The sequence below is a fragment of the Osmerus mordax genome, chromosome 19, assembly GCF_038355195.1.
Source record: "Osmerus mordax isolate fOsmMor3 chromosome 19, fOsmMor3.pri, whole genome shotgun sequence".
NCBI lineage: Eukaryota > Metazoa > Chordata > Actinopteri > Osmeriformes > Osmeridae > Osmerus > Osmerus mordax.
In genome coordinates, this window is record NC_090068.1 from 12,679,823 (window position 1) to 12,705,051 (window position 25,229).

At 50.8% G+C, this 25,229-nt stretch overlaps 2 protein-coding genes across 2 annotated transcripts in view; one reads left to right on the top strand and one right to left on the bottom strand.

Annotated features, from left to right (window-relative positions):
- Positions 1 to 694: 694 nt before the first annotated feature.
- Positions 695 to 9,487, top strand: LOC136963131 (tyrosine-protein kinase receptor UFO-like). The gene is made up of 19 exons (XM_067257155.1): positions 695 to 773; positions 1,117 to 1,324; positions 1,419 to 1,519; positions 1,596 to 1,778; positions 1,972 to 2,052; positions 2,754 to 2,869; positions 3,176 to 3,365; positions 4,879 to 5,018; positions 5,271 to 5,415; positions 5,864 to 5,993; positions 6,106 to 6,197; positions 6,474 to 6,569; positions 6,717 to 6,794; positions 6,974 to 7,066; positions 7,268 to 7,389; positions 7,988 to 8,097; positions 8,182 to 8,341; positions 8,550 to 8,686; positions 9,011 to 9,487. The coding sequence occupies exons 1-19, from the start codon at positions 695 to 697 to the stop codon at positions 9,441 to 9,443; spliced, it is 2,694 nt and encodes an 897-aa protein (XP_067113256.1). The 3' UTR covers positions 9,444 to 9,487.
- An 825-nt stretch (positions 9,488 to 10,312) lies between these two features.
- Positions 10,313 to 25,229, bottom strand: part of ryr1a (ryanodine receptor 1a (skeletal)) — a 54,850-nt gene continuing 39,933 nt past the window's right edge. The window contains exons 79-108 of the mRNA XM_067257156.1: positions 24,957 to 25,053; positions 24,510 to 24,619; positions 24,373 to 24,424; positions 24,141 to 24,215; positions 22,035 to 22,134; positions 21,840 to 21,919; positions 21,611 to 21,687; positions 21,419 to 21,492; positions 21,210 to 21,227; positions 20,062 to 20,142; positions 19,799 to 19,887; positions 19,409 to 19,537; positions 19,158 to 19,262; positions 16,621 to 16,702; positions 14,998 to 16,325; positions 14,814 to 14,893; positions 14,191 to 14,356; positions 13,990 to 14,076; positions 13,617 to 13,871; positions 13,167 to 13,297; positions 13,015 to 13,057; positions 12,799 to 12,932; positions 12,479 to 12,539; positions 12,220 to 12,366; positions 11,951 to 12,085; positions 11,620 to 11,776; positions 11,188 to 11,252; positions 10,977 to 11,077; positions 10,773 to 10,824; positions 10,313 to 10,665 (exon numbers count right to left, since the gene is read on the bottom strand). Coding sequence (XP_067113257.1) covers positions 10,570 to 10,665; positions 10,773 to 10,824; positions 10,977 to 11,077; positions 11,188 to 11,252; positions 11,620 to 11,776; positions 11,951 to 12,085; positions 12,220 to 12,366; positions 12,479 to 12,539; positions 12,799 to 12,932; positions 13,015 to 13,057; positions 13,167 to 13,297; positions 13,617 to 13,871; positions 13,990 to 14,076; positions 14,191 to 14,356; positions 14,814 to 14,893; positions 14,998 to 16,325; positions 16,621 to 16,702; positions 19,158 to 19,262; positions 19,409 to 19,537; positions 19,799 to 19,887; positions 20,062 to 20,142; positions 21,210 to 21,227; positions 21,419 to 21,492; positions 21,611 to 21,687; positions 21,840 to 21,919; positions 22,035 to 22,134; positions 24,141 to 24,215; positions 24,373 to 24,424; positions 24,510 to 24,619; positions 24,957 to 25,053 — 4,207 coding nt within the window. The 3' untranslated portion in view covers positions 10,313 to 10,569. The remainder of the gene's footprint in view (positions 10,666 to 10,772; positions 10,825 to 10,976; positions 11,078 to 11,187; positions 11,253 to 11,619; positions 11,777 to 11,950; positions 12,086 to 12,219; positions 12,367 to 12,478; positions 12,540 to 12,798; positions 12,933 to 13,014; positions 13,058 to 13,166; positions 13,298 to 13,616; positions 13,872 to 13,989; positions 14,077 to 14,190; positions 14,357 to 14,813; positions 14,894 to 14,997; positions 16,326 to 16,620; positions 16,703 to 19,157; positions 19,263 to 19,408; positions 19,538 to 19,798; positions 19,888 to 20,061; positions 20,143 to 21,209; positions 21,228 to 21,418; positions 21,493 to 21,610; positions 21,688 to 21,839; positions 21,920 to 22,034; positions 22,135 to 24,140; positions 24,216 to 24,372; positions 24,425 to 24,509; positions 24,620 to 24,956; positions 25,054 to 25,229) is intronic.

The following is a 25,229-nucleotide window of genomic DNA, read 5'->3' on the forward strand; positions in this document are numbered from 1 at the left end:
AGCTTTATAAACCCACTTTATCCGTGATCCTGAGAGCACTCCACGTTGACCACTAGAGAGCGCTAGTACACTTCAGTTGGTTCTGTTAAAGTTGTCGCTGCAGGTACAGGACTTAACAGTATTGTATGTTGCAGAAAAGTTCACTGTCCGGTCTAAACACCCTTCAAAAGAACTAGCACAGGCTTACTACTCTTTAATAGACTACAATCCTAAAATTTATTTGGTTTTCCTTTAAAATATAATGAGCTGGTTTTATCCGTTGTCACAGTGGGAGAGTGTAAAATAATGTAGTATTAATATGGAATCAAGTGGATTTGACATGAGACATGAGGGGAGGGAACAAACACGAACGAGAAAATAGCGACGGAGGGAAAAGTAATAAAGTGTGTGGTCTAAATCTGGGCACCAGGACGTGGAAATGACTACGATAAGCCACGATTCTTGGATTGAGTGAATTTCATTTGAGATAATTTGTAGCCGTATTTTTTATATTCTAAATCACGGATTAAGGGTGTGTTAGTAAACAAGATGATAAAACATTTTCCAGAACTTCTGATCTTTTCCAATAACGAGAAAACCGGTTGAAAATTATGAAGAAATAGAATAGCATCTGTACGATGTTCAAGAAGCGGCCATATATTGATTTATTTTGAGAATGTATTTTTAAGCAGTGTTGACTGTTGGAAGGGAAATTATGAGCTGCCTTTGCAGATGGAGAGTGCCGCTAATTATCACCTTTCTCATTGATATCTGTGAAGTTCTTCCTGTTCCAGGTGAGTGAACCGATTTGTAGCCTCAGCATTTGGAAACGTTGTTCTATATTGTTGTTTGAAACTATCAGGTTTGTGTGTTAATATAACATGCACAGTACCTACGTGTATAACTATAGCTCTACTTTGTGGCACTTATCTTAATAGGCCTATTCATAGTTTTCTGTCCGTTATCTGCTGTAGTAAAGTGGAGCGATCGGTCATGGCTTGCAATGTACACGTAGCCTACACTGCCCAACCAATTAATTATACAGGTTAAATAGTTGTTGTTTTCAATTAAACCTGAGTGTACGTCCACGTAAACGGTTCCTAGTAGATTTATTGTCCTCTGACTTCTCCGTGTCAGTGCTCCGGTTCGTGAGTAACCCTGAAAACCTGACCTCGTCCCTGGGGAAGCCCGTGGAGGCAAGATGTTCCCTCCGCGGGGACGGAGGGCTCGTGGAGCCCCCAGACGTTGTGTGGCTCAGGAATGGAGAGACGGTGGAATACGCCGACACAAACCAAGTCCAGATCCCTGTAGGGGACGGGAGCTGGCTTACGATGAGTGAACTCAGGTCATTTTTTATATCTTTACTTATAGTTTGCATGCGCCAAGGGTGACGTCCTCGAGTCTAATATTAGATATGCCATATCTCCGCCTGCCTCTAGAATTGACAATGTGGCGCTATCAGACATCGGAAGATACCGTTGCATGGCAACGGTGGGTCTGCATGACGTCCTGTCTCAGGAAGGTCGTATCCAGCTGGAGGGTAAGATATCCACGTTCTTTACCTGTCTCCACCTGCTACCTCCACCTGTGTCTGAGCCCGTCTCCATCTCCAACAGGGATTCCTCATTTCTCTGTGGAGCCTGGCGATATTAGCAAGGAGGCTAACAGCCTCTTCAGCCTGCAGTGTTCTGCTCACGGCCCACCAGAACCTGTAAGGATCATCTGGCTGCAGAACGGAGAACCTCTCAACACCCTGCAAGACCCCCTCTCCCTGTCTCCCTCCTCTCTGAACGTCACGGGTACGTACACAGCAGATTCTCTCATTTCTTGTCTTCTCACACTGTACGGTGTTAGGATTCAGAGAAACATCAGACTAAACTGTACAGAGATTCGGGAAAATCCCACAGTGAAATGCAGTAGATCACATGACTCGTACCCTCTCTCCAGAAACTCTACCCGTGTTTTTAAATCCTTGTGTCGGTCTTCACGCAGGCCTCAACCAGACCAGCAGGTTCTCCTGTGAGGCCCACAACAGTAGAGGGGTTGCAACCTCCGCAACAGGCTCAGTCACAGGTCTGTTCACTGTACTAACTCACACTGTAACTGTGTTCACTGTACCAACTCACACTGTAACTGTGTTCACTGTACTAACTCACACTGTAACTGTGTTCACTGTACCAACTCACACTGTAACTGTGTTCACTGTACCAACTCACATTGTAACTGTGTTCACTGTACTAACTCACACTGTAACTGTGTTCACTGTACCAACTCACACTGTAACTGTGTTCACTGTACCAACTCACACTGTAACTGTGTTCACTGTACTAACTCACATTGTAACTGTGTTCACTTTACTAACTCACATTGTAACTGTGTTCACTGTACTAACTCACATTGTAACTGTGTTCACTGTACCAACTCACACTGTAACTGTGTTCACTGTACTAACTCACACTGTAACTGTGTTCACTGTACCAACTCACACTGTAACTGTGTTCACTGTACTAACTCACATTGTAACTGTGTTCACTGTACCAACTCACACTGTAACTGTGTTCACTGTACTAACTTCAACAATATTCAGAATCGTGTTATTCTCTGACTGTACAGTGTACACAGGAGTTTGACCCGGTGATACAGGCCCAGTGCTCAGGCCAGTGTGTGTGTGTGTGTGTGTGTGTGTGTGTGTGTGCGCGTGTGCGTGTGTGCGTGTGTGCGTGTGTGCGTGTGTGTGTGTGTGTGTGTGCGTGTGCGTGTGTGTGTGTGTGCAGTGATCCCCTCCCAGGCTCAGAGGCTGCGGGCGGCCGAGGCCACCCAGTCGTCCCTGCTGCTGTCCTGGGAGCCGGGCTTCGGGGGCGTGTACCCCGTGACTGTGTGCTCCATCCAGGTAGGATCTCGTCTCACCTGAACCCCCCCTCCCCTGCTGCGGCCAGAGCTTCTCAGCACAGCTGGAGGTCTCCAACCCTGGTCGTCAGGGACCCCCCTACCCTGCATGTTCTAGATGTTTCCCTGCTCCAACACACCTGAGTCAAATGAATGGGTCGTTATCTAGTTATGCAGAAGCCTGCTAATAACCATTCATTTGAATCAGGTGTATTGGAACAGGGAAACGTATAAAACATGCAGGATAGGGGGTACTTGAGGACCAGGGCTGAGAGAGGCTGATCTAGACCATGCTCTCCCTGCCTTCCAGGCCGCCCGGTCTGTCTCCACCGCCCAGGGAAGACAGCTGTTCCACAACCGGAACGTGAACTTGCCTCCCGCCCTGCACCTCCTCCCCCGGCTGCAGGCCTACAGCTCGTACGACGTGAGGGTTTCCTGCCGGAGCAGCCAGGGGGCGGCCCCATGGACCCCCTGGGTGACCCTGCTCACCTCAGAGGGAGGTGAGTCCATCGGGGGGGATTCTCCTCCTGTTGCTTACATCATCTGTGGTCGAAAATGCTTTCTTTGGGGGGGAGATTCATTAATGTTAGTTTATCCACTGATATGGGTTAATAATATTGAAGATATTACAGTTGTGTTGATGATTAAATTGGAGGGGGTGACTTACCAACAATCTTCCACAAAAATCTATAAAACATAAAGCTCTAGACCAAAGAGAAATACACTATTCTGAAATGTGGCCTTGACATGTGTCTGTGAGAGCTGCTCCTCCTGCTACTGTACGTAAAAATAAATAAAAATAAAACTGATGTCTTTAGCATTCCTTAATGTTGAGCTGAGAAGCAGCTGTAGGGACGGGTCCTTAAATGAAATCCAGATTGTAATTGTCTTCTCTTTGAACTGGCCGTGGGCCTTGAAGCAGCAAAGAGAGCGAGCTAGTTTAGGCAGAGGAGGAGGCGGAGGAGGAGGAACTTGGACTGGAGGAAAACAGACTAAACAGTCTCTATTCATGGCGTGGTGGAGGTGCTGCGGTCCTGAACAGCCCATAATGCTGCTGTGTGTCTAGTCGAGGAGAGCAGCAGTTTTTCCATGCCAGCTCATGGTTTCCACAGGCAGTCTGCGATGTGGCCGGCTTCCTGGAAAAGGAAAGTAAATAGAACTAGCCGCTTGGTTAGGAGAGGGGAAGGCTTCAATACCACAGGGGTGCAGTTTCCGTCAGCACATCTGACCTGAGAAAGTCTCCTGAAGAAGGAGATGAGAGGAGTGATCTGGGGTCAAGAAGAGGGGGGAGGATAGAGTGATCTGGGGTGACAGGAGGGGGGAGGATAGAGTGATCTGGGGTGACAGGAGGGGGGAGGATAGAATGATCTGGGGTGACAGGAGGGGGGATGATAGAATGATCTGGGGTGACAGGAGGATAGAGTGATCTGGGGTGACAGGAGGGGGGATGATAGAATGATCTGGGGTGACAGGAGGATAGAGTGATCTGGGGTGACAGGAGGGGGGAGGATAGTGATCTGGGGTGACAGGAGGGGGGAGGATAGAGTGATCTGGGGTGACAGGATGGGGGAGGATAGAGTACATCCACCATACACTTGGTGAGCTTGTCAGTATCTCTCCTAGTGTGGATCTTGTCATTGTGCTGTCCTAACCCCCTCAAAGACTACATGTTGTAGTTGGAGTAAGAGAGAGGCCTGATCGCCAGGGTCTGGGGAGGGTGGGGGAGGAGAGGGCAGGGAGGGGCCTGTGTTAGACAGGGTCTGGGGGGTGGGAGGGGAGGTGAGGGGGTAGGGGCAGGGTGGGGCTTGTGTTTTCATTGGCCGAGGTAGCGCCACATATGGAAACCATCAAGCTCAGAACGCTCGCCCATGACATCATCAGGGTCCTTTACCGGACTCTGACTCAGCCTGCGACAAAGATGCCTTTCTCCTCACACACCTCTCTCCTGCTGTCAGCAGGGCTGGGGGTGCAGCCTGTTCTGTACACCCAGCCCTGCCTGCTCTATGTTCACAGTACCAGAGGAGGCACCAGCCACCGTGCAGGCTCTGTTTAACGGAACCCAAGTCCGCCTGAACTGGACGGAGCCGCCAGGCCGGCTGAACGGGCCGCTGGAGGAGTACAGAGTCGAGTACAAAACCAGCAACATGTCCCAGGTAGAGACACCAACAACACACAACGCTCTCTCTCTCCCCCCCCCCCCCCCTCTCTCTCTCTCTCGTTCTCCCCCCTCTCTCTCTCTCTCTCTCTCGTTCTCCCCCCCCCTCTCTCTCTCTCTCTCTCTCTCCTCCCCCTCTCTCTCTCTGTCTCTCTCTCTGTCTCTCTCGTTCTCCCCCTCTTTCTCTCTCCCCTCACATACATACACAAACAGACTGATGCCCTTGGTCTGATGTGTGTGTGTGATTCAGGCCATGGTTGAGCCTGCCAAGCGGTCACAGCTGGTCCTGCCCGTCTCGGGGCTCCTGGAGACGGTGACCCTGCGAGTGTGTGCCTGCACCCGGGCCGGGTGTGGTCCCTGGAGCCCTGCCCACACCCTCCAGCACAGCCAGCCTGGTGAGGATGGGCAGCCCGGCCGTGGTGGGGGAGGAGGGGTGGGGGAGGAGGAGGGATGGGGGAGGAGGAGGGGTGGGGGAGGAGGAGGGGTGGAGGGATGGGAGGGAGGGGTGGAGGGATGGGGGGGAGGAGGGGTGAGTACGTACATGAGCAGTCCTCCGTACAGGGAGTCAGGTGGCTGAGCGGTGAGGGAATCGGGCTAGTAATCCGAAGGTTGCCAGTTCGATTCCCGGTCATGCCAACTGATGTTGTGTCCTTGGGCAAGGCACTTCACACTACTTGCCTCGGGGGAATGTCCCTGTACTTACTGTAAGTCGCTCTGGATAAGAGCGTCTGCTAAATGACTAAATGTAAATGTACAGAGGAGCTACAGGTAGAGGAGGGTTCTCCTACGGTGGTGGGGTAGTGGAGGTCCTGGAGGAGGCTGATGAGCTTCTTTCCTCCCCAGGTGTGTCTCCTCACCAGGTGTTCTCCTGGCACTGGTGGTATGTGGTCATGCTTGTGGCTGTCACGCTGTCTCTGATTGGCTTCCTTGCTGCGTACGTCGTGATGTCACGACACAGACAGACATGTTTTGGGTACGTACCTCACATCCAGAGTGGGTGGGTGTCTGGCTTCGGTTTAGAACATCGCTTAGTACATGGATGCATATTTAGAAATACTGACTTTGTGTGTGTGTGTGTGTAATAGGAAGGAGTTTTACCCTCTGAGGAATAACGGAGACTTTGTGGTCCGATACAGCGCTCGACGCTCCTACAATCGGCAGACGAACCAAGCCACGTGTGAGTAGTTAAACAGCCTGACGTGTCCGATAACACCGTGACAGGGTCTCTCTCTCTCGTAACACTTATCAGGCTTTGAGAGAAGCACGAATGGAGAGGGTTCGAAGGAGAGGTTTAGAATTCATGGGGGAATTGCCTGTCTTGTTTTTCCATCGTGACTAAGTCATGACTTCACAAGATCAACATCCCTCGTAAGGGATTATTAACTCTGTGTAGCAGTACAAGAGCATGGGGGAGGAATGGGTGTGTGAGAGTGTGAACCATTTCCTCCCTCAGTGAACAGTCTGGTCATCAGTGATGAGTTGAAGCACAAGCTGCAAGATGTGATGGTGGACAGACACAAACTGACCCTGGGGAAGACACTAGGAGAGGGTGAGAGTTCACATCCATACCAGGAACATTCCAAGCTTTTTTTATAGTACCGCTAGTCATGTACTGCTGTTATACAGTGATGCCAAACGTGCACTGTGTCCTCAAACCAGGGGTGTGTTCTCACTCATGTGGGACTTGTTTCTCCAGGGGAGTTTGGCTCGGTGGTGGAGGGCCTGCTGGTGCATGGAGAGGCGGTTCTCAGAGTGGCCGTGAAAACCATGAAGAGTGAGTACTCCGATCGCTGCCAGGGGCTCCAAGGTTACTGTACATGGTCTCACCCCAGCCCTCTCCCTCTCTCTCTCTCCTTTCCTCTCCTTCCCGCCTCCTGTCCCTCTCCTCTCTCTCTCTTCCTTGCTCCTTCTCTTCCCTTCCTCCCTCTCTCTCTTCCTCTCTCTCCCTCCCAGTCTCCATCTGCTCTCGTCCAGAGATGGAGGACTTCCTCAGGGAGGCTGCGTGTATGAAGGAGTTTGACCACCCCAACGTGATGAGACTCGTTGGTGAGACCACAGGCTTTTAAACATCATTATATCATTCGATATCACTAAACATCATTATATCAGTAAATATCACATTTATTTATGTCCCTGGTGAGACACAGCTGACCTCCAGCTCCTGTCCCTGTGTGTGTGTGTGTGTGTGTGTGTGTGTGTGTGTGTGTGTGTGTGTGTGTGTGTGTGTGTGTGTGTGTGTGTGTGTAGGAGTGTGTCTGCAGACCGTTGACAGGGGGCACTACCCGACCCCGGTGGTCATCCTGCCCTTCATGAAGCACGGAGACCTGCACAGCTTCCTGCTCTACTCACGCCTGGGGGACAGTCCTCTGGTCAGTGTCTCTCTCTCTCTCCTCTACAGTCCTCTGGTCAGTGTCTCCCTATCTCTCTCTCTCCTCTACAGTCCTCTGGTCAGTGTCTCTCTCTCTCTCCTCTACAGTCCTCTGGTCAGTGTCTCCCTATCTCTCTCTCTCCTCTACAGTCCTCTAGTCAGTTTCTCTCTCTCTCTCCTCTACAGTCCTCTGGTCAGTGTCTCCCTATCTCTCTCTCTCCTCTACAGTCCTCTGGTCAGTGTCTCTCTCTCTCTCCTCTACAGTCCTCTGGTCAGTGTCTCCCTATCTCTCTCTCTCCTCTACAGTCCTCTAGTCAGTTTCTCTCTCTCTCTCCTCTACAGTCCTCTGGTCAGTGTCTCCCTATCTCTCTCTCTCCTCTACAGTCCTCTAGTCAGTTTCTCTCTCTCTCCTCTACAGTCCTCTGGTCAGTGTCTCTCTCTCTCCTCTAGTCCTCTGCCACACCACAAAGCCCTTTTACCTCCTGTAGATCCTCAATGGGGACAACACTGACCTGTGGTTTTTATGGGCGCTGATGTTGAGTAGCTCCACCTCTCTGAGGAGCTAGTGCCGCCCATAAACCATATCCCTCCGCCTCCAGCCGCTGTCCTGCCAGATGCTGGTGAAGTTCATGACAGACATTGCGCGGGGGATGGAGTACCTGAGCAACAAGAGATTCATCCACAGAGATCTGGCCGCTCGAAACTGCATGTGAGGCCTCGGTTTGATCGTCATCTCAGCACAGACAGTAGTTCAGACTCCAGTTTGAAGTGTGTGTGTGTGTTCTGTTTGCAGGTTGAATGAAAACATGACCGTGTGTGTGGCCGACTTTGGCCTCTCTAAGAAGATCTATAATGGAGACTACTACAGACAGGGGAACATCTCCAAGATGCCCGTCAAATGGATCGCCATCGAGAGTCTGGCCGACAGAGTCTACACAACTAAGAGTGATGTGGTGAGACTGTGTTTCTCTGTGTGAGAGTGGTGTGTGTGTTGCTCTGTGTGTGAGGAGTGATACGAGACTGTGTGAGAGAGAGGAGGGTTCGTGTGAATCTTGTACAGCTGAATGTTCCCGTGCCTCAGAAGACTCGGTCTGCTGCTGTAGTTGACCGTGTCACTTCCTGCTCCGTCACTTCCTGCTCTGTCACTTCCTGCTCCTTCAGTGGTCGTTTGGTGTGACCATGTGGGAGATCGCCACGCGTGGCCAGACCCCCTACCCTGGGGTGGAGAACAGCGAGATCTACGACTACCTGAGGCAGGGGAACCGCCTCAAACAGCCCCTGAGTTGCAGTGACGACATGTGAGTGTTTACAGGAAGTGAGGTAGAAAACCCCCTGGATAACGTAGGAAGTGAACTGCAGCTTCTACAGTACTTACACACACAGCATCAGGGACGTCTGTATACCAGGAGAGTGCTGGACAGACCTGCTCTGTCTGCTCTGGACTGTTCTAGAGCTGTCTGAACTGTTCTAGAGCTGGTGTAAATTGTTCTAGAGCTGGTCTGGACTGTTCTAGAGCTGGTGTAGACTGTTCTAGAGCTGGTGTAAATTGTTCTAGAGCTGTCTGGACTGTTCTACATCTGGAGTGTTCTAGAGCTGGTCTGAACCATCTGTTCTGTCCACAGCTACTGCCTAATGTTCTCCTGCTGGCGGCTGAGCCCTAAGGATCGTCCGGGGTTTGGCGCTCTACGCGGTGCCCTGGAGCAGGCCCTGGAGCAGATCCCAGAGCAGGACGAGGATCTGCTCTACGTCAACATGGAGGAGCCGGGGACCCTGCTTGGGGCCGTGGGGGGCTGGGAGCCCTCTGGACTCCCCCTGGCGTCTTGGAGGAGGGGCTGCCAGGCTGCTGGAGAGCCCGAGGTGGGGCGCTACGTTCTGGGCCCGCTACGTCAGGTCCAGCCCCCCTCCCTGGATGAGTCCCAGGACAGCCTGAGCTGGATGTGGTCCTCGTCCAACACCACCCTGCAGCTGCAGGCCTCACCCTCCTTCACGCCCCCATCCTCCCTCACCCTGGCTGGGCAGGAGGGCGAGGAGGGCAGGGCAACCTCCAGGAAATGACATCAACACGCCGTCGGACTGGGAAGATGCTTTTGTACTTTTATTCTATTATTGACACTTTACATCTGGACAATTTCAAGATTGAAGATGAAACTTTGAGGTCTTTTTTTTGTACACATCCAGTGTTGTCAGTTCTCAGCGTGACCAGTCTCATGCTTCAAAATACAAAGATCACAACAAATATCCTAATTCATTAACGATGAAATCAGACGACAAACTTCTGAATCAAAAAACATAATCAACAGTACCTATAATATCTATCAGGGTTGGTTATGTTATTACTGTAATCTGGAATTACTGTAATCCACGCCAACATATTGCAACAATAAATTATAAATATATTTAACAAAAATTCAACCAGTCAGATCAGTGATGCTTATGAGGTACCATGAGAAGAAAGAGCCCATCCCAGAATCATACTGACATGATGTCACTTCCTTCTGCTGACATGATGTCACTTCCTTCTGCTGACATGACGCTTGTTCTGCCACACCAGCATCGACAGAGGAACAGCATTCCGGACACAGTTTGCGTCAAACTGGCCGGGAGCAAATGTTTCCAAGTGCCAGCATGGAACTCAAAATTCATGATGAAAAACAGCATGTCGTTTCAGTCCAGATTACTGACATTCCAATGTGCTTAACTCTCCGGTTGATTTTGTTGCTTGGCTACACAATCTCATGAATCTTATGTTTTGTCACTGCTGACCTCACAGTAATCCACCACCTCCATTTTACACAGTAGAGAGCCTCTCTGTCACACATTCATTGTAATAAAACATCAGAATCTATGAAACCAGGGTGGACCGTCCTCTCACCTATAAACGCTGTCATTCAGTAGAACAGAGACCCATGACTGACCAACACGGTAACCAAGGCGACCTTCCTGACCCTTCCGCAACAACTCCGCAGCCGACGTTCTAGAACAGGGGGTCTCCAACCCTGTTCCCGGAGAGCTACCTGCCTGTAGGTTCACTCCCAACATTAATCTACCACACCTGATTGTAATCATGACCCAGATCAGGTAACTAGTGTTTGAATCAGGTCAAATAAGTGTGGTTGGAGCTGAACCCTCCAGGCAGGTCTCTCTCCAGGAGCCTGCTGCTCTAGAAGGACCAGCTTCCTGGTTATCCCAGCAGATCCTCGTACTGCTTCCTGAAACAGTCTCCGGCTGGGAAGAAGTCCCACGATCTCTCCTGGTACATCTTCCACACGTACGACTCCTGGAGGGAGGAGGGGGAAGGAGACGAGAGAGGGGTTTGAGAAACATGGAGAGGTGGAGGCGATGTCACAGCGGCACTACCAGCAGCCACCAGCAGGGGGTGCTCACCTGTCCGGTGTGTTCCGTCTCGTCTTTGTTGATGAGGTACATCAGGAAGAACCTGCAGGAGAGAGACAGAGTTTGATCTCTGGAGGTGAACTCACGCCAAGTGACACACACACAGAGACACACACACGCGTGTCCTCGCCCAGAGGGGAACACACACAGAGACACACACACACACGCGTGTCCTCGCCCAGAAGGGAAACTCACATGTAGTTGGCCAGGTTGTGTTCCTCCAGCGTGTGCGTCTCAAAGCCGTGCGGCGTCGTGTCAAAGTAGTCGCTGCCGATCCCGCAGATGAAACATTTCGTCTTCACAACAATCACAGGTCGGGGGAGAGGGGGGGTCAGTGATGACGATGTAAACAACTGAAGTAAATAAAGTAAACAGGCGCAAACACACAGAACATCACATCACGTACCTCCATGTCTTCCTTGACCTGCTCCTGTTGGTCTCTCAGCTCTCCAAAGGCATCGATGATCAGACCTAAACATCAGGGAAGAAGAGCTTTCAGGACCCTTAAGGGGGCAGGTTGGTTTGGGTGCAGGGATAGCAAAACTGCACATCCTTCACTCAAGTCGAAGGAGAGATACTCATGTTTAAAAGACTGGTAAAAGCTTAAGTAGTGACTACACTTTCACTCAAGTTTTACTCAAGAAATATCTTTGTAACTTTTCAAAACAGTTTTTCAAAAACTTTTTTTTAATATCTTTTGAACCTTTCAAAACGTGTTTTCAACCTTTCAAAAACGTATTATTATAATTTTTTTAAACTTTTTTTTCTAAAATAAAGAAGGGGTATACAAATAAAGATGTGTTTAGTTCCTGCGTGCTGCACTGGAGCCGTCTCCTACCCTGGATGATGGCCAGGAGGATGACGATGACGAAGAAGAAGAAGGTGATGTCGAAGACGACACGGTACAGCTCGTACTCGTCCCCGGCCGGGTCCTCGATCTCGTCCCCGATCCCCCCCCCTGCCCGCACGCCCACGTACATGTGGAAGAGGTAGCACTGGGGAGAGAGGGGGCAGAGGTCAGAATCAACACACACCCCTCACACATGCTTTCTCTCACACACACACACACACACACACACACACACACACACACACACTAGAAGGAGCAGAGAGGGTAAAACACAGAGAAGATGTTACCAGATGTACCAGAGCAGTGCTGACTAACTCACCGTCATCATGTCGTCACACTTCATATCCGGCTCATCCTCGTCCTCACTCTTGTTGTAGAACTTGCGGAAGAAGTTGAAGGCGATCACGGTGTAGAGGTAGACCACCACGGCCAGGAGACCCACTGTCATCATCAGCTGGAACAGGAAACACACAAGGCATCAGAAGCAGGAACACCTGGCTTCCCCCAGGGACCTGGTCTGGTTCAGGCCGTGAGGAGACTCTGGGGGCGTCAGACACAGTGTCGTGGAGGCTGTTTTGGGGGGCGAACCTGCTTCCCGTTGTGGGTGACTGAGGACAGGATGGTCCTGAGGGTCTGGACGCTCATGGCGATGTCCACCAGGTGGCAGGCGTAGAAGAAGTTGTTGTAATGTCCGAGGAGAGACATGATAGTGTACCAGCACAGATACAGGAACGTCTGCAAGCAGGATAGTGTTTTAGAGTTTGCGACTGAGCCCAACATACTTGTCTACGATAACTCATTGAAATGACGTGATAAAAATACTGTTTTTTGTCGTTTCCTATCTTACGTTATCTGTAAACACAACGCCAAATTTCCATATCTGGTACTTGAGGTCAACGGTGGTAAGCCTGAAAAAAGGATTTACACGTTGATGAAATACAATCCTGTATATAATGAGAAGAATATTATAATCATTATCATTAGAATTTGGTTTGTTCGCCATGTATGTTACACAAACACGGAATTTACTGTGGCAGGAAGGTGCAAACAATAAACATGTATGGATCTTTAAGTAAAAAGTACAATAGTTTTAACTAATTCAAAGAACCAAACAATTAAAAAATAAAACAATAAAAAAAAAAAAATTATGTATAAATGTAGTGGTACCAGGAGAACATGGAGCTGTCTGGTTCCTCCTGTTTCTTTTCATGCTGCTCGCTCACGTCCAGAGAAGCCAGGTCTACCCCCAGCAGCTCTGCTATCCTCTCACGGCCGTAGATATCTCCGTACTTATCCAGGACCTGGGCACACACACACCAACCCTCTCACCACCGCACACAAACACCTGGCAAACCGATCGAGCACGCGCCAAACCCAGCTCACCTTTCGCTTCACAAACTTGTCCCAGTAGTTGTTTGGGAAGGACCTGTGGAGGTGGGGGAGGAGAGGGACGGTAAGGTGGCAGTTGGTCGGGGGGGAACCAGGACTGGGTGGACAGGAGGCGTGTCTGATGTGACGGAGTGGGAGGGGCTTACGGGGTGTTGAGAACCAGACGGTCCCACTGGCCCTTGATGTCGTCGTCCTCGGGCTGCTCTGTGATGTACAGCCCGTCGAACTCCAGCTTCCTGGCCAGCTCCTTTTCCCTCTTGAAGATGACCAAGGGGATCTGGGGGGGACAGACGACTGTTGTCAACGGAGACCCCTCGCGGCTGGAAGATCTCTCATCATCTCTCTGAAAGTTTTGTTTTCTTTCTCTCCTTACCATTTGCGGATCCAATCTCCCCATGATCAAATATATAATCCTTTACATTATAGTACATTTCATTCAATAATATCATTAACATCGGGTCACACCATCTCTCCACGCTCCCATGCCCTCCTACATCTACCTCCTGCCGCCCCGGGGGAACCCTAGATCCGCCCCTGCTCTTTCCACGACAGGACCAGCTCCACGTTTCCCACCCGCCCTGCTGTGCTGAACCCACCTTGAGACAGTTGTACCCTATGATGCAGATGAAGGCGATGGTGGTGTGCAGCACGGCCAGGAAGGACAGCGTGGGCTGCATGTAGCCTGTGCTCTCCTCCAAGAAGAAGTAAACAGGACTGTCTTCATCGTCCTCATCCTCTCCTCCTTCATCCATCCCGGACCCGTCTGCCTCCTCACCGCTGCCCTCGAACACCCCGCTGCCCTCGAAAACTCCAGAGCCCTCTTCCTCGTCCACCAGAGGACTGTCGGACACCTGCAGACACACCACGGACAACATCAACACGAGATAGACACCCTTTAGTAGAATCAAGTCAGGTTGTTTTAAACTGAGAACTAGAAGTAGAAAGCAGTGAAACAGAGACATCTCTGACCTTGTAGAACAGTAGAATGAAGTTTAGGGCAAAGGCAATGAACAAAGCCAGGAAACGCAGATTATAGAAGTTTCTTGAGAGGTAGTTCTGAAAGGGAGACAGACAGACCGTGACTCTCTTAAGAGACAATCCTGTGGCACATACGTGCAACCGTGACAACCGTTTACAGGATGTATAAAAAGGGTCGGCCTTCTGTCTCACCATGAATTTGTTCCTTTGGATGTCCAGCTCGTTCCAGAGCTCGAACCCTCCTTCTTTGGTTCCTTTCTTCTCTGCTTTGGCTTTGGCCTTCTTCTTCTGTGGTTCCTCGGGCGTCTCTTCTTCTTTGCTCTCGGCTTCTTTCTCTGCCTTCTCTCCGTTTTCAACACTGGAAATGAATACACAGAGTTAGCGATCGTGTTTGCGTGTTCCCACGTGATCTCTTTAACACGCGTAGCTCCAACAGGTGTGTGTTTCCAGGTGTGTCGGGAGGAGGAAGGGAAGGTGGGGAGAGAGACAGAGGGGAGAGAGACAGGGGGGAGAGAGACAGAGGGGAGAGAGACAGGGGGGAGAGAGACAGGGGGGAGAGAGACAGGGAGGAGAGAGACAGGGAGGAGAGAGACAGGGGGGAAAGAGACAGGGGGGAGAGAGACAGGGGGGAGAGAGACAGGGAGGAGAGAGACGGGGGAAAGAGACAGGGGGGAGAGAGACAGGGAGGAGAGAGACAGGGGGGAGAGAGACAGGGAGGAGAGAGACAGGGGGAGAGAGACAGGGAGGAGAGAGACAGGGGGGAGAGAGACAGGGGGGAGAGAGACAGGGGGGAGAGAGACAGGGGGGAGACCTACTCTGCCTTCTCAGGTTCAGGGGGGGGCTCCTCCACGGCGGGGGGGGGTTCAGCTGTCTGGCCCGCCTCCACCTCCGGCTGCTGCAACCAGACGACACAGGAAGCAGCATTGTTACAACACACACGAGCCAAAGTGACACCTTAATGACACACAGAAGCCAGTGTGACGCTGCATCCTGCCCTACCTGCTTCCTCTTGGTCAGGGGGGTTCCCTCGGGAGTGGGGGGCTCCACGGGGGCCTCCACCCCCATGTCTCCGAGGCCACCAGGGGCATCTATCCCCGGCGTCCTCCCCTCCTTGTCCTGGTTGTCCTCTTCCTCCTCCTCGCCCCCCCCGGCGTCTCCGGGGTCGGCCACGCCCCCTGCCTCCTGCTCCTCCCCCGCCCCTGCCTCCCCGGGGAGGTCCCCGTGGACCTCGTCCTGCGTGGGGTCCGGCATGCTGGCCAGGATCTCCGTCACAGTCATGTTCTTGGCCCCCTCCACCAGCCCCCCCCCAAACAGGGTCTGCCAGAGGAGCAGGAAGAAGCCCTTGCAAACGCTGTAGATGAACAGCAGGATCCCCACCAGGATGGTCCAGAAGAAGGTGACCAGACCCACCACCATCTCCTTCACCGTCATCTTACGCACCCTGCGGTACTGCCTGCGCAGGTTCCGGAAGGTGAAAATGCCCAGGAAGTTCAGCATGCTGTTGATGAATTCGGCGAAGGCCGAGCTGGACTCCTGCTGGACCTCCTCTCCGTTCCCCTCCTCGTCCCCTCCGCCCCCGCCGGCCCCCGCCCCGGCCCCCGCCCCGGCCTCGCCTCCTCCCTCTGCTCCCTCCTCGTCATCCCCCCCCTTCTCCTCCTCCTCCTGCTCCGAGATCTGCGAGGCGATATTCATCTCAAAGATGGTGTCCTCGCAGAAGTTGACAAACAGCTCCATCTTCTCGCTCTCTCCCCCCTCGTTGACCACGTCGAAGATGAACTGCCGTTTGGACTCTCGGACCTGCGGCATCTCCCACTGCCTGCGGTTGACCTCGCTGATCTCAAAGTAGATCCGCTCGATCTTCCTGCTCGCCCCCATGATCTCGATGCGACCCAGGAACGGCCGGAAGTAGTTGAGCACGCTCTCCGCCTGCCCCAGGAAGTTCTGCAGCCGGGTGTCGTGAGGAACGTGCTCGGACAGGTTGGTCAGCAGCACGGCGATGTTGAAGCCGATGTCCTTCGCCGGCTCCTGGAAGCGGCTGGCGAACTCCTCATAGTTGATCATGTCGTTCTCGTCGGCCTCGGAGCAGGAGAGCAGGAACTGGATCTCCGAGGTGGAGTACTGCTTCTGGCTGTCCATGGCCTTCTGGAAGTCCTTCTTGGAGATGAGGCCTCGAGGGTCCGTCACGTAGTCGCGGAAGGCGTCCGACGCCACGATGTCCTTCAGCTTGAGGAACATGTCGAAGAACTTGAGGATCATCTCCACGTTGCTGGAGGACTCCACCAGCATGTCCACCATCTGCCTGGCGATGGTGCCGTTCACCACGTTACCTGGACGAGACAGAAACCAGAGTTACATTTAGTAATTTAGCAGACGCTCTTATCCAGAGCGACTTACAGTAAGTTCAGGGACATTCCCCCCGAGGCAAGTAGCGCGCCCGGGCAGGGGGAGAGCGCCCCGGGCAGGGGGAGAGCGCCCCGGGCAGGGGGAGAGCGCCCCGGGCAGGGGGAGAGCGCCCCGGGCAGTGGGAGAGCGCCCCGGGCAGGGGGAGAGCGCCCCGGGCAGGGGGAGAGCGCCCCGGGCAGGGGGAGAGCGCCCCGGGCAGGGGGAGAGCGGACAGCTTACCCTCCAGCAGAGACAGCAACATCACCACCATGTCCTTCTGAAGGTCTAGCAGCTCCTTCAGCAGACCGATCTGGCTCGAGTCCTACGACGCAAAACAAACAACGGGAACGCATCAGAATGACTTCGCCATGAGACGCCGACCACCCGCACACGCTCAGTTTAGACGTTATTAACCGTGTCTGCGTTTTCAAATTGGTTTGCTACTTTACTGTATGAATACGATGTCTGAGCTTGTGCTCGGATGTCCTACTGTAAAGCAGGGGATTGACCTTACCTTTACCAGTGATCCAGGGCTTGCATTTCAGCGTAACACATTCTCATGACTATCTCATGATATCATAACAGGTCAACAATTTGTTTTACGACAAAATAAATGTGGGTGACGGAAAGAAATTCAAAGGACAAAGTATCAAAGTTTGACTTGAGAGGATCAGTCATTTACATTTTTAAACGTAGAATTTCAGTTTGTGACATATTGCTGACAGGTGTTTTATTTAGAAGAACAGTTACACATATTTTAAGCGGAACACCAGATGGTTATAATCACAAGCAGGTTTGAAGCTAAAACATTCCAACACCACAACACACCACACAAAACGAGGTTAGGCGTTAAATTAATCAAGCCAAAATGCACCATCACTCGAACCCCTTGGCTGTGTGCAGATTTAGGCATTACACCACGAGGAGGTTAAAGGACTATCCCTTCTCCCAGGTCATTTCATCATCACCTGACCTTTGACCTGGCCCAGAGCAACAGCTCCTGATTGGCTGCTGCAGCCTTTGCAGTCCATACTGTTAAATACTGTGGAATTTAATGTTCTAGTCCATAGGACTCCATGAACTCCCAGCTACCAGTCTGTGGGTTTTTGCTCTAACACTAATCCAGCACACCTGATTGTAATAATGAGCTGGCTGATCAGGTAACTAGTTTTGAATCCGGTCAAATAAGTATGGTTGGAGCAAAACCCAACTGGCAGGGAGCTCTCCAGGAACAGTGTTGGAGACTCCTGTTTTATTCACTGAAAATGTATGCTTTTAAAAGTGTTTTGTGGTGTGCCATATCGTATCATGATCATCCAACAGGATTGGTTTGAAAAAGACCAAACATGCGAGTGAAAGTGTGTTTTTTCATCAGGGTTCAGATGCAGGTGAGGAACAGACTAACAGAGGGATGAAAGAAGGATACAAACTCAATCACGACAATAAATAAATAAAATGAATACATACTTTACCCTGCATACACCATGTGAAAGAAGTTTAAATGATCAATATCTCATTAGATTCGTCAACAGAGGGCAAACTTGATAACAGTGCTGCATTGCAGAGAGCTGTTCAATTTTACATAACACTTACGTTTAGCCAGAGTTTAACACTAAAGATAGGTCTGTTACCCTCAGCTCTTGCATTGCATCATTATTTGTCTTTATTCACAGTACGACAGCACAGAGAAAGCTCAAATATACTATTTAAACCTTTTTTATGAGTATCACATGAATGTCAGTGTTCAGTGGCGTGTGTGTGTGTGCTTGTGTGTGTGTGTGTGTGTGTGTGCAGGCCACCAGGTGTGTGACTGAGTGTGACAGGTAGAGTGAAGGAACATCTACGAGGAAGGATTGTAACTGTGTGCATGTGTGCGAGACAGCAGGAGAGGACGTCATGTACTGTGACTGGGGTTTGAAACACCGCAATAAATCTTTAGTTCACCATTCCAGATTCAGTCTCTACAAACTAGTCCACGGCCAACATCTTTTTAGACCAGACTTTATCAGTCAAACAATGCAACAAAATAATTCAAGCTTTTGGCTTGAACGTTGTTTGTTAAATGCATAGTTGGCAGACACGTGTAAGTTCATAGCAAATTTGCACCCCTGCATTGGTAGCACAAATCACTAAGATATGTGAAACGACAATCCTCTACCGACAAGTGCACAAAATAGTCTATACCACGAACTGCGGTTGCAATCAGATAGTGTATTTTGTGCACAGCAAGCAAAGTAAACTAACAGTATACTGTCCTGTACTGATATTGATCTATATGAGAGTATGTGTCTGACTGTAACTCCTCATGCACATTAAGACTACATGTATCAGTGTATGTCGTAGAAGCTGTCCTCTGTATAGGTGCAGTATGTGTAGGGTGCAGTATGTGTAGGGTGCAGTATGTGTAGGATGGAGTATGTGTAGGGTGCAGTATGTGTAGGGTGCAGTATGTGTAGGGTGCAGTATGTGTAGGGTGCAGTATGTGTAGGGTGCAGTATGTGTAGGGTGCAGTATGTGTAGGATGGAGTATGTGTAGGATGGAGTATGTGTAGGATGGAGTATGTGTAGGATGGAGTATGTGTAGGATGGAGTATGTGTAGGGTGCAGTATGTGTAGGGTGCAGTATGTGTAGGGTGCAGTATGTGTAGGGTGGAGTATGTGTAGGGTGCAGTATGTGTAGGGTGCAGTATGTGTAGGGTGGAGTATGTGTAGGGTGCAGTATGTGTAGGATGGAGTATGTGTAGGATGGAGTATGTGTAGGATGGAGAAGGGCCTACCTGAGCCAGCTTCATCATCATGTGGGCGAACACGTGCAGGAATCCCACCACTGCATCCCACAGCCTGCTGTGGGCCAGGGACTGCTGGTTCCCTGTGCATGGGCCCTGGAGGGGGGAGGGGGGAGGGGGGAGGGGGGAGGGGGGAGGGGGGAGGGGGGAGGGGGGAGGGGGGAGTCACACACACAGGAATGAGTTAAATCCACATTTCTAGGCTGTGAAGGACAGAACTGAATGTCTGTGCTACTTCTTACCTGGATGTACTCTGTCAGGCTGTTGAAGACCTGCTTGGCCACAAGCATGGCCTTCGAGAAGTTTTTCTTCCCTGGCTCGTCAATGATCTCCTTCCCAGAGTAGTACCAGTAGAAGTCACTGATGGACTCCTGGAGAGAGAAAGGGAGAGAGGGAGGAGATAGAGGGAGGAAGGGAGAGAGAGAGGGAGAGATGGAGGAGAGAGAGAGTAGAGAGAGGGAGGGACAGAGATGGAGAGAGAGGGAGAGAGGGAGGGACATAGAGGGAGAGAGAAGAATAGAGAGAAAGAGAGTAAAAGAAAACAGAGAGAAAGGGGGAGGTAATGAGGGAGAAGGGTGAGATGACTGACAGGACTATGAACAGGCTAAGTAAGAAGCTGAGAGGCTGCAGACCTGCAGCCGGAGCAGGTAGTCCACGGTGCAGATGATGATGTTGATGGTGGTGGTGCTGCCTGTCTGGGTGCGAAGATAGTTCTGGAAGTCTGACACACACAGAAACGTTCCCTCAGGACAGTTTGATCACAATCACACCAAGTATACTTACTAACATACTTACATGTATTAAAGTTTTCAATTGGTAGGTAGATATACTAAATCCGGACATTTTATAGAAGAAAAATGGAGAAAAAGAAAGTAAATGATTGTGTGATTATCACCGTTGTTGTGGCCCTCGCAGAGCAGCTGCAGGAAGCGAAAGACGTCGCAGGTGAACTCATCATCGGCCATGACCTTCTCACCTGGGGAGAGGAGGCAGGGTCAGGGAGCTGGAGGACTGGGGGGGTCAGGGACCTGGAAGACTGGGGGGTCAGGGGTCAGGAGGACTGGGGATGTCCTCTGACTGGACGCCCACAGTACTGGCAGTCTGGCAGGTACACAAAGCCCATCCACCAGCAAGCTCATGCGAAAACACCACAGCAGATAACAGTTCTAACATTCAAATGACTTCATCTACAAACAGAACCAGAAAAAACACACACTTTCCATCAATAGCAAATAACACAAATATTCGCACGTCCACAGACATAAATATATAGAGAGAAGACGGACTATTGTACTGCACAGATATATAAGAAGGAGAGATGCTGACGTAACTCTTCCCATAAACACAGAAACACACAGTCACAAAGACACAGGCACACACACACAGTCACAAAGACACACACACACAGTCACAAAGACACACACACAGTCACAAAGACACACACACACAGTCACAAAGACACACACACACACACACAGTCACAAAGACACACACACACAGTCACAAAGACACACACACACCACCAAACAACGGGTGTGAAAACGAGTGTAAAGATGTTTGCGTTCATCTTTACACAGAGAAGGATGAAAACACGGTGGGGAGTGTCGTGTCTAGTATCAAACTCCAGTAACGGCTCCACACAGCACAGGAGCATCACAGAGTTAGAGGAGGTGAAGGGACAGAGACAGAAGGAGCTGGAGAAAGATGGGAGAGAGACAGAGAGACAGAGGTATTCTTTACCCCGTTCTAGCTTCATGTCTGAGGATCAGGGGGGAGGAGAGGCGAGGGTGGAGGTAGGGTGGAGGGAGGGAGGGAGGGAGTGAAGGCAGGCAGGGAGAGAGAGGGGATGTGAATTGCGAACAGTGGTAGACAGGAGGTGGGAGCGAGGATTAACAACATTCCACTGAATTAATGAATGTCAAGTTGATACATTCTAAAACTAACATGAGAATGTAATTAAAAGAGTTGTTTGAATACTGAACTCAAACTCAAATCAAAGTGACTCCTAGAACTGACAAGTTAGATATGAACACAGGATGAAACAGTTAGATCTAAACATAACTTTTCAATGCACATCTATGAGGTATGTATTAAATAATTAAATGTGTAATTACGGTGATAAAATACAAATACACCGTGTCAAATACTTCAACCGACAGGCCTTAAGACCAGGGTGTAGCCCCTGGTTGTGTGTTCTGTTGTGTGGCTGTGAGGTGAACAACGCCAAGACACACACAGCCTCAGTGACTCACTAGTGCCCTCTTCTGACACCATGCCCAGGCCCTCTGCCTTGTTCTGTCTCTCAAACGCATTCAGGTCCAGGACCCTGAGAACACAGAACGAGCCGTCGGTTAAAGCTTAGCCTGCGCTGGAAGAATGCTGGGTTTATCTGTTACGGGTTGATTCGGCACCGAAGAAGACAGAGTTAGAGAAGTGACGCTCACCCGCAGGTCTGCATCAACGCCTGCACGCTCAGGAAGAAGCCCACATCCTTCTTGTCCTTCAAGTACTCCAGCATTTTCTGGAAAGAAAGAGAGAGAGTTTTGAAAAGACAGTTTGGACCTAAAACAAAGTTTTAAAGTGCATGTTTAACGTTCAGTGTATTTACAGTTTAGGGTATTTTCAGGTGCGTTGCACATGATCCCCTTCCCCCATCCTCCTGATCCATCATACCTGCTGAACTTCACAGTTGCCCCCGTTCAGGATGGAGATGCCCAGCTTGAGGGTGGAGGACACCATGCAGCCCGTCTCTCCTAGAGAGCAGGCAGAGAGAGAGAGAGCAGTCCACTCAAGTGACAGTTCACTCTTGACAGGACAGTTCACCTTGTGAGGTGCGCACTGGGGAGACGAGCGCTAATGTCGACGAACCTTTGCATGCGCTGATCATCTGCAGGACCATCTCGGCTGCTCCTCGGTTGTGCAGGCGTGACTGCTGGTAGAGGAGTCTCTGTCGCTCCATCTCTTTCTCCTGCGATGGACACACACGTTGTGAATGGGCCCCTCGGCTAGCAATCCCACCCCACACACACTCAGCATTCACTCAGGTCTCTGATGTAGCTGGAAGTCCTGACCTACAGGATATACAGGTCTGATGTAGCTAGAAGTCCTGACCTACAGGATATACAGGTCTGATGTAGCTGACTGCTCCCTCAACTATTACAGGACATGCAGGTGTCTGATGTCGATCTCTACAGCTTAGCCCAACCTTCCTACATCATGTCTTCAAGTCTCTCTGAATGCTACGCTTTCTGACTGTGCTGACCTCAAATATTCTTGTTTCTCACTTTCATTTTGTCTACTGGTCCTATCTTCTATATGCTGTAAGTCCTGTCTTTGAGTGAAGATACCCTATCAAGCTCACTTCCCTCCTCCTCTGGGCTCTCTGCCTGGTTCTCTCATTCATTCTCTCACCCCTGTTAATTTTAGTTGTGAACTCGTTATTCTACTTCTTCACGTTTGCTGAATAGAACAAACGTTGGACTACAGCAAACAGCCTGGACTGCCCTGCCTGCTTTTGCCACGGCAGGACCTGCAGCTCTTCTGAATCCACCACAGGGTGTCTCCACATGCTGACCGGTTTAACACCATACGCTAGGCCTTTCTCCTTAAAGAAACGGCTGGCCATATACAGGCAGAACAGTTTGTTTCCACAGTACTGCATTCAATTGGAACATTTCGACAGGAGAATCGTGATGTATCCTTACAGTATGCACTGACCCGACTCCACGTCACGGCTTAGATGCAGCGAAAACAAAGGGTACAGTGAGATAACAAAAAAAGTGTTTTCCTCCACCCTCTGCATCCCACCCCCCACCCCACCCCCCACCCCCCACCCTCCTACCCCACACCTCCCACCCCCCACCCTCCTACCCCACCCACACCCCACCCCACCCCCCACCCTCCTACCCCACCCCCCACCCTCCTACCCCACACCTCCCACCCCCCACCCTCCTACCCCACCCACACCCACCCCAGGCACCACCCCCCACCCTATGTGCCTGACCATGGTCTACCCACTATGTGAGAGGGGGGAGTGCTCGGCAGTACCTCCTGGGAGTTCAGGCTCCAGGGGAGAGGTCAGGGTGATGGGGCGAACGAGCCCCAGGTCAAAGGTCGCGAGAAGTCTGTCAAACTGTTGAGCGGAACTGAAAAAAACTGTTCCAGTATGTTTCCGACTGTTCTGTATGTGTCTGGAGAGAAACTGGCTTTCACTGTAGTCTGTCAATACGCTACCGTAGGTGAGTGCAGACAGGAACACTGGTTAGCAACATTCGGCTAGTAGAAATGAAGGTGTTATGCGTAGTGAGGGGGGTGTGCAGAGAGAGAGAGATAGAGTGAGGGAGAGACAACATAGATAACAGACAAACAGAGAGGGGGGTCACAGGTCAGTCAAAAGCACATGGGTTACGGTGTGAGACACAGAGAAGATCAGTTTGGTTAGAGACTCACACAAGGAAATCTACAGAAGCTAGCAAGCCTGACACAGGAAGGATGATGACGACCTCCTTCATTCTTTATGTCTACAGTCCTGTCTTTAAGAGAAGGGTTTGGAGCAAATATGTAGAAATATTTTATTTTAAAAAATCATTGATGTTGGACGTCATTATAAAGAAAACATCCTCACAAGTTTACTATTCTACCACGTCAATCACATCCATTTAAATGACCAGTAGAAATGCATGCTTAGCGAGTAACTCGCTGCTATGCGACGACGGTTCGTGTGTGTTCCACAGAGAGCTCAGCTGACCCTGACTGTGTCGACAAACCAGAGGAGTGAAGCACAACACAGGAAGTGGAGGAGACAGGAAACAGACAGAGGGACGTGGGGAGTAGAGATGTGGTCGAGGGGGGGGGGGCGGAGGGGGGGGGGGGGGTGATGTCGTGGTGATGTCACTCGATGCGAGGCGAGCTACCGCTCCGGTGTGTCCCGATGCCCAGTCCCTGGCTACCCATTACCAGCTCTGACTGTCGCACCTCAAAGGACATCTCATCTTCGGCTCCTCCCTCCTCATCCTCACCCCCTTCGTCCTCCTCACAGTTATGACAACTCTGCTCACACGCACATGAAGGAGACAAACACGGCAACGGCATTAAGAGCTCGAAGTTCAACTACACCTCGTACTGTTGAAATATGACAGTATTTATATATCGTTAATGCATTTGAACCAATTTGTCAAACTATGTCATACAAACACCGACAACTCACCTTTGCCATAATATCAGCGTAAGCCATATATAGATGATCTGTATCAAGTTTACTGTAACAAAGAGAAGACAAGATGGCGTTGAAGAAGGCCTGCGTTGCGCTCGCACCCTGAGCAGCGCCTGCTGGTGCCGCCTCACCTCTTCTCTGTGAGGGCCGTCCTACTGAAGTGCAGGATGAGCTGGTGGAGGGGGTCTGGCTTTGTCTCTGTCTCCTCCTCTTCCTCACCTTCCTCCTGCTCCATGGCTTTCTGGCAGACACAGGGGAGAGAGGACGTGTGTGTTGTGTGTATGTATGAGTGTGTGTGTGTGCATGTGTGTGTGTGTATGTATATGAGTGAGTATGAGTGTGTATGCGAGTGTGTATGAGTGAGTATGTGTGTGTGTGTGTGTATGTGTGTGTGTATGTGTGTGTGTGAGTATGTGTGTGTGTGTGTGTGTGTGTGAGTATGTGTGTGTATGTGTGTGTGTGTGTGTGTGTGTGTGTGTGTGTGTGTGTGTGTGTGTGTGTGTGTGTGTGTGTGTGTGTGTGTGGGGTCCGGGAGGAGGACCAAACATCCGGTGGACGTGCCGCCCGTGGTGACTCACTGACAGGTCGTTGATCATTCTGTCCTCGAAGGAGTAGCCCTCCGTGTGGATCCAGTTACGCTTGTACCCCTCCAGGAACATGTTGGAGGCTCGGTGCCTGGGGGGCGGGACAGAGACAGGACAGGGACAGAGACAGGGAGGAGCATGAGGGTGTTGGGAGGGAGGAGAGAGAGAGAGAGAGAGAGAGAGAGAGAGAGAGAGAGAGAGAGAGAGAGAGAGAGAGGGCGAGAAAGAGAGAGGGCGAGAAAGAGAGAGATTGAGAGAGAGGTAGAG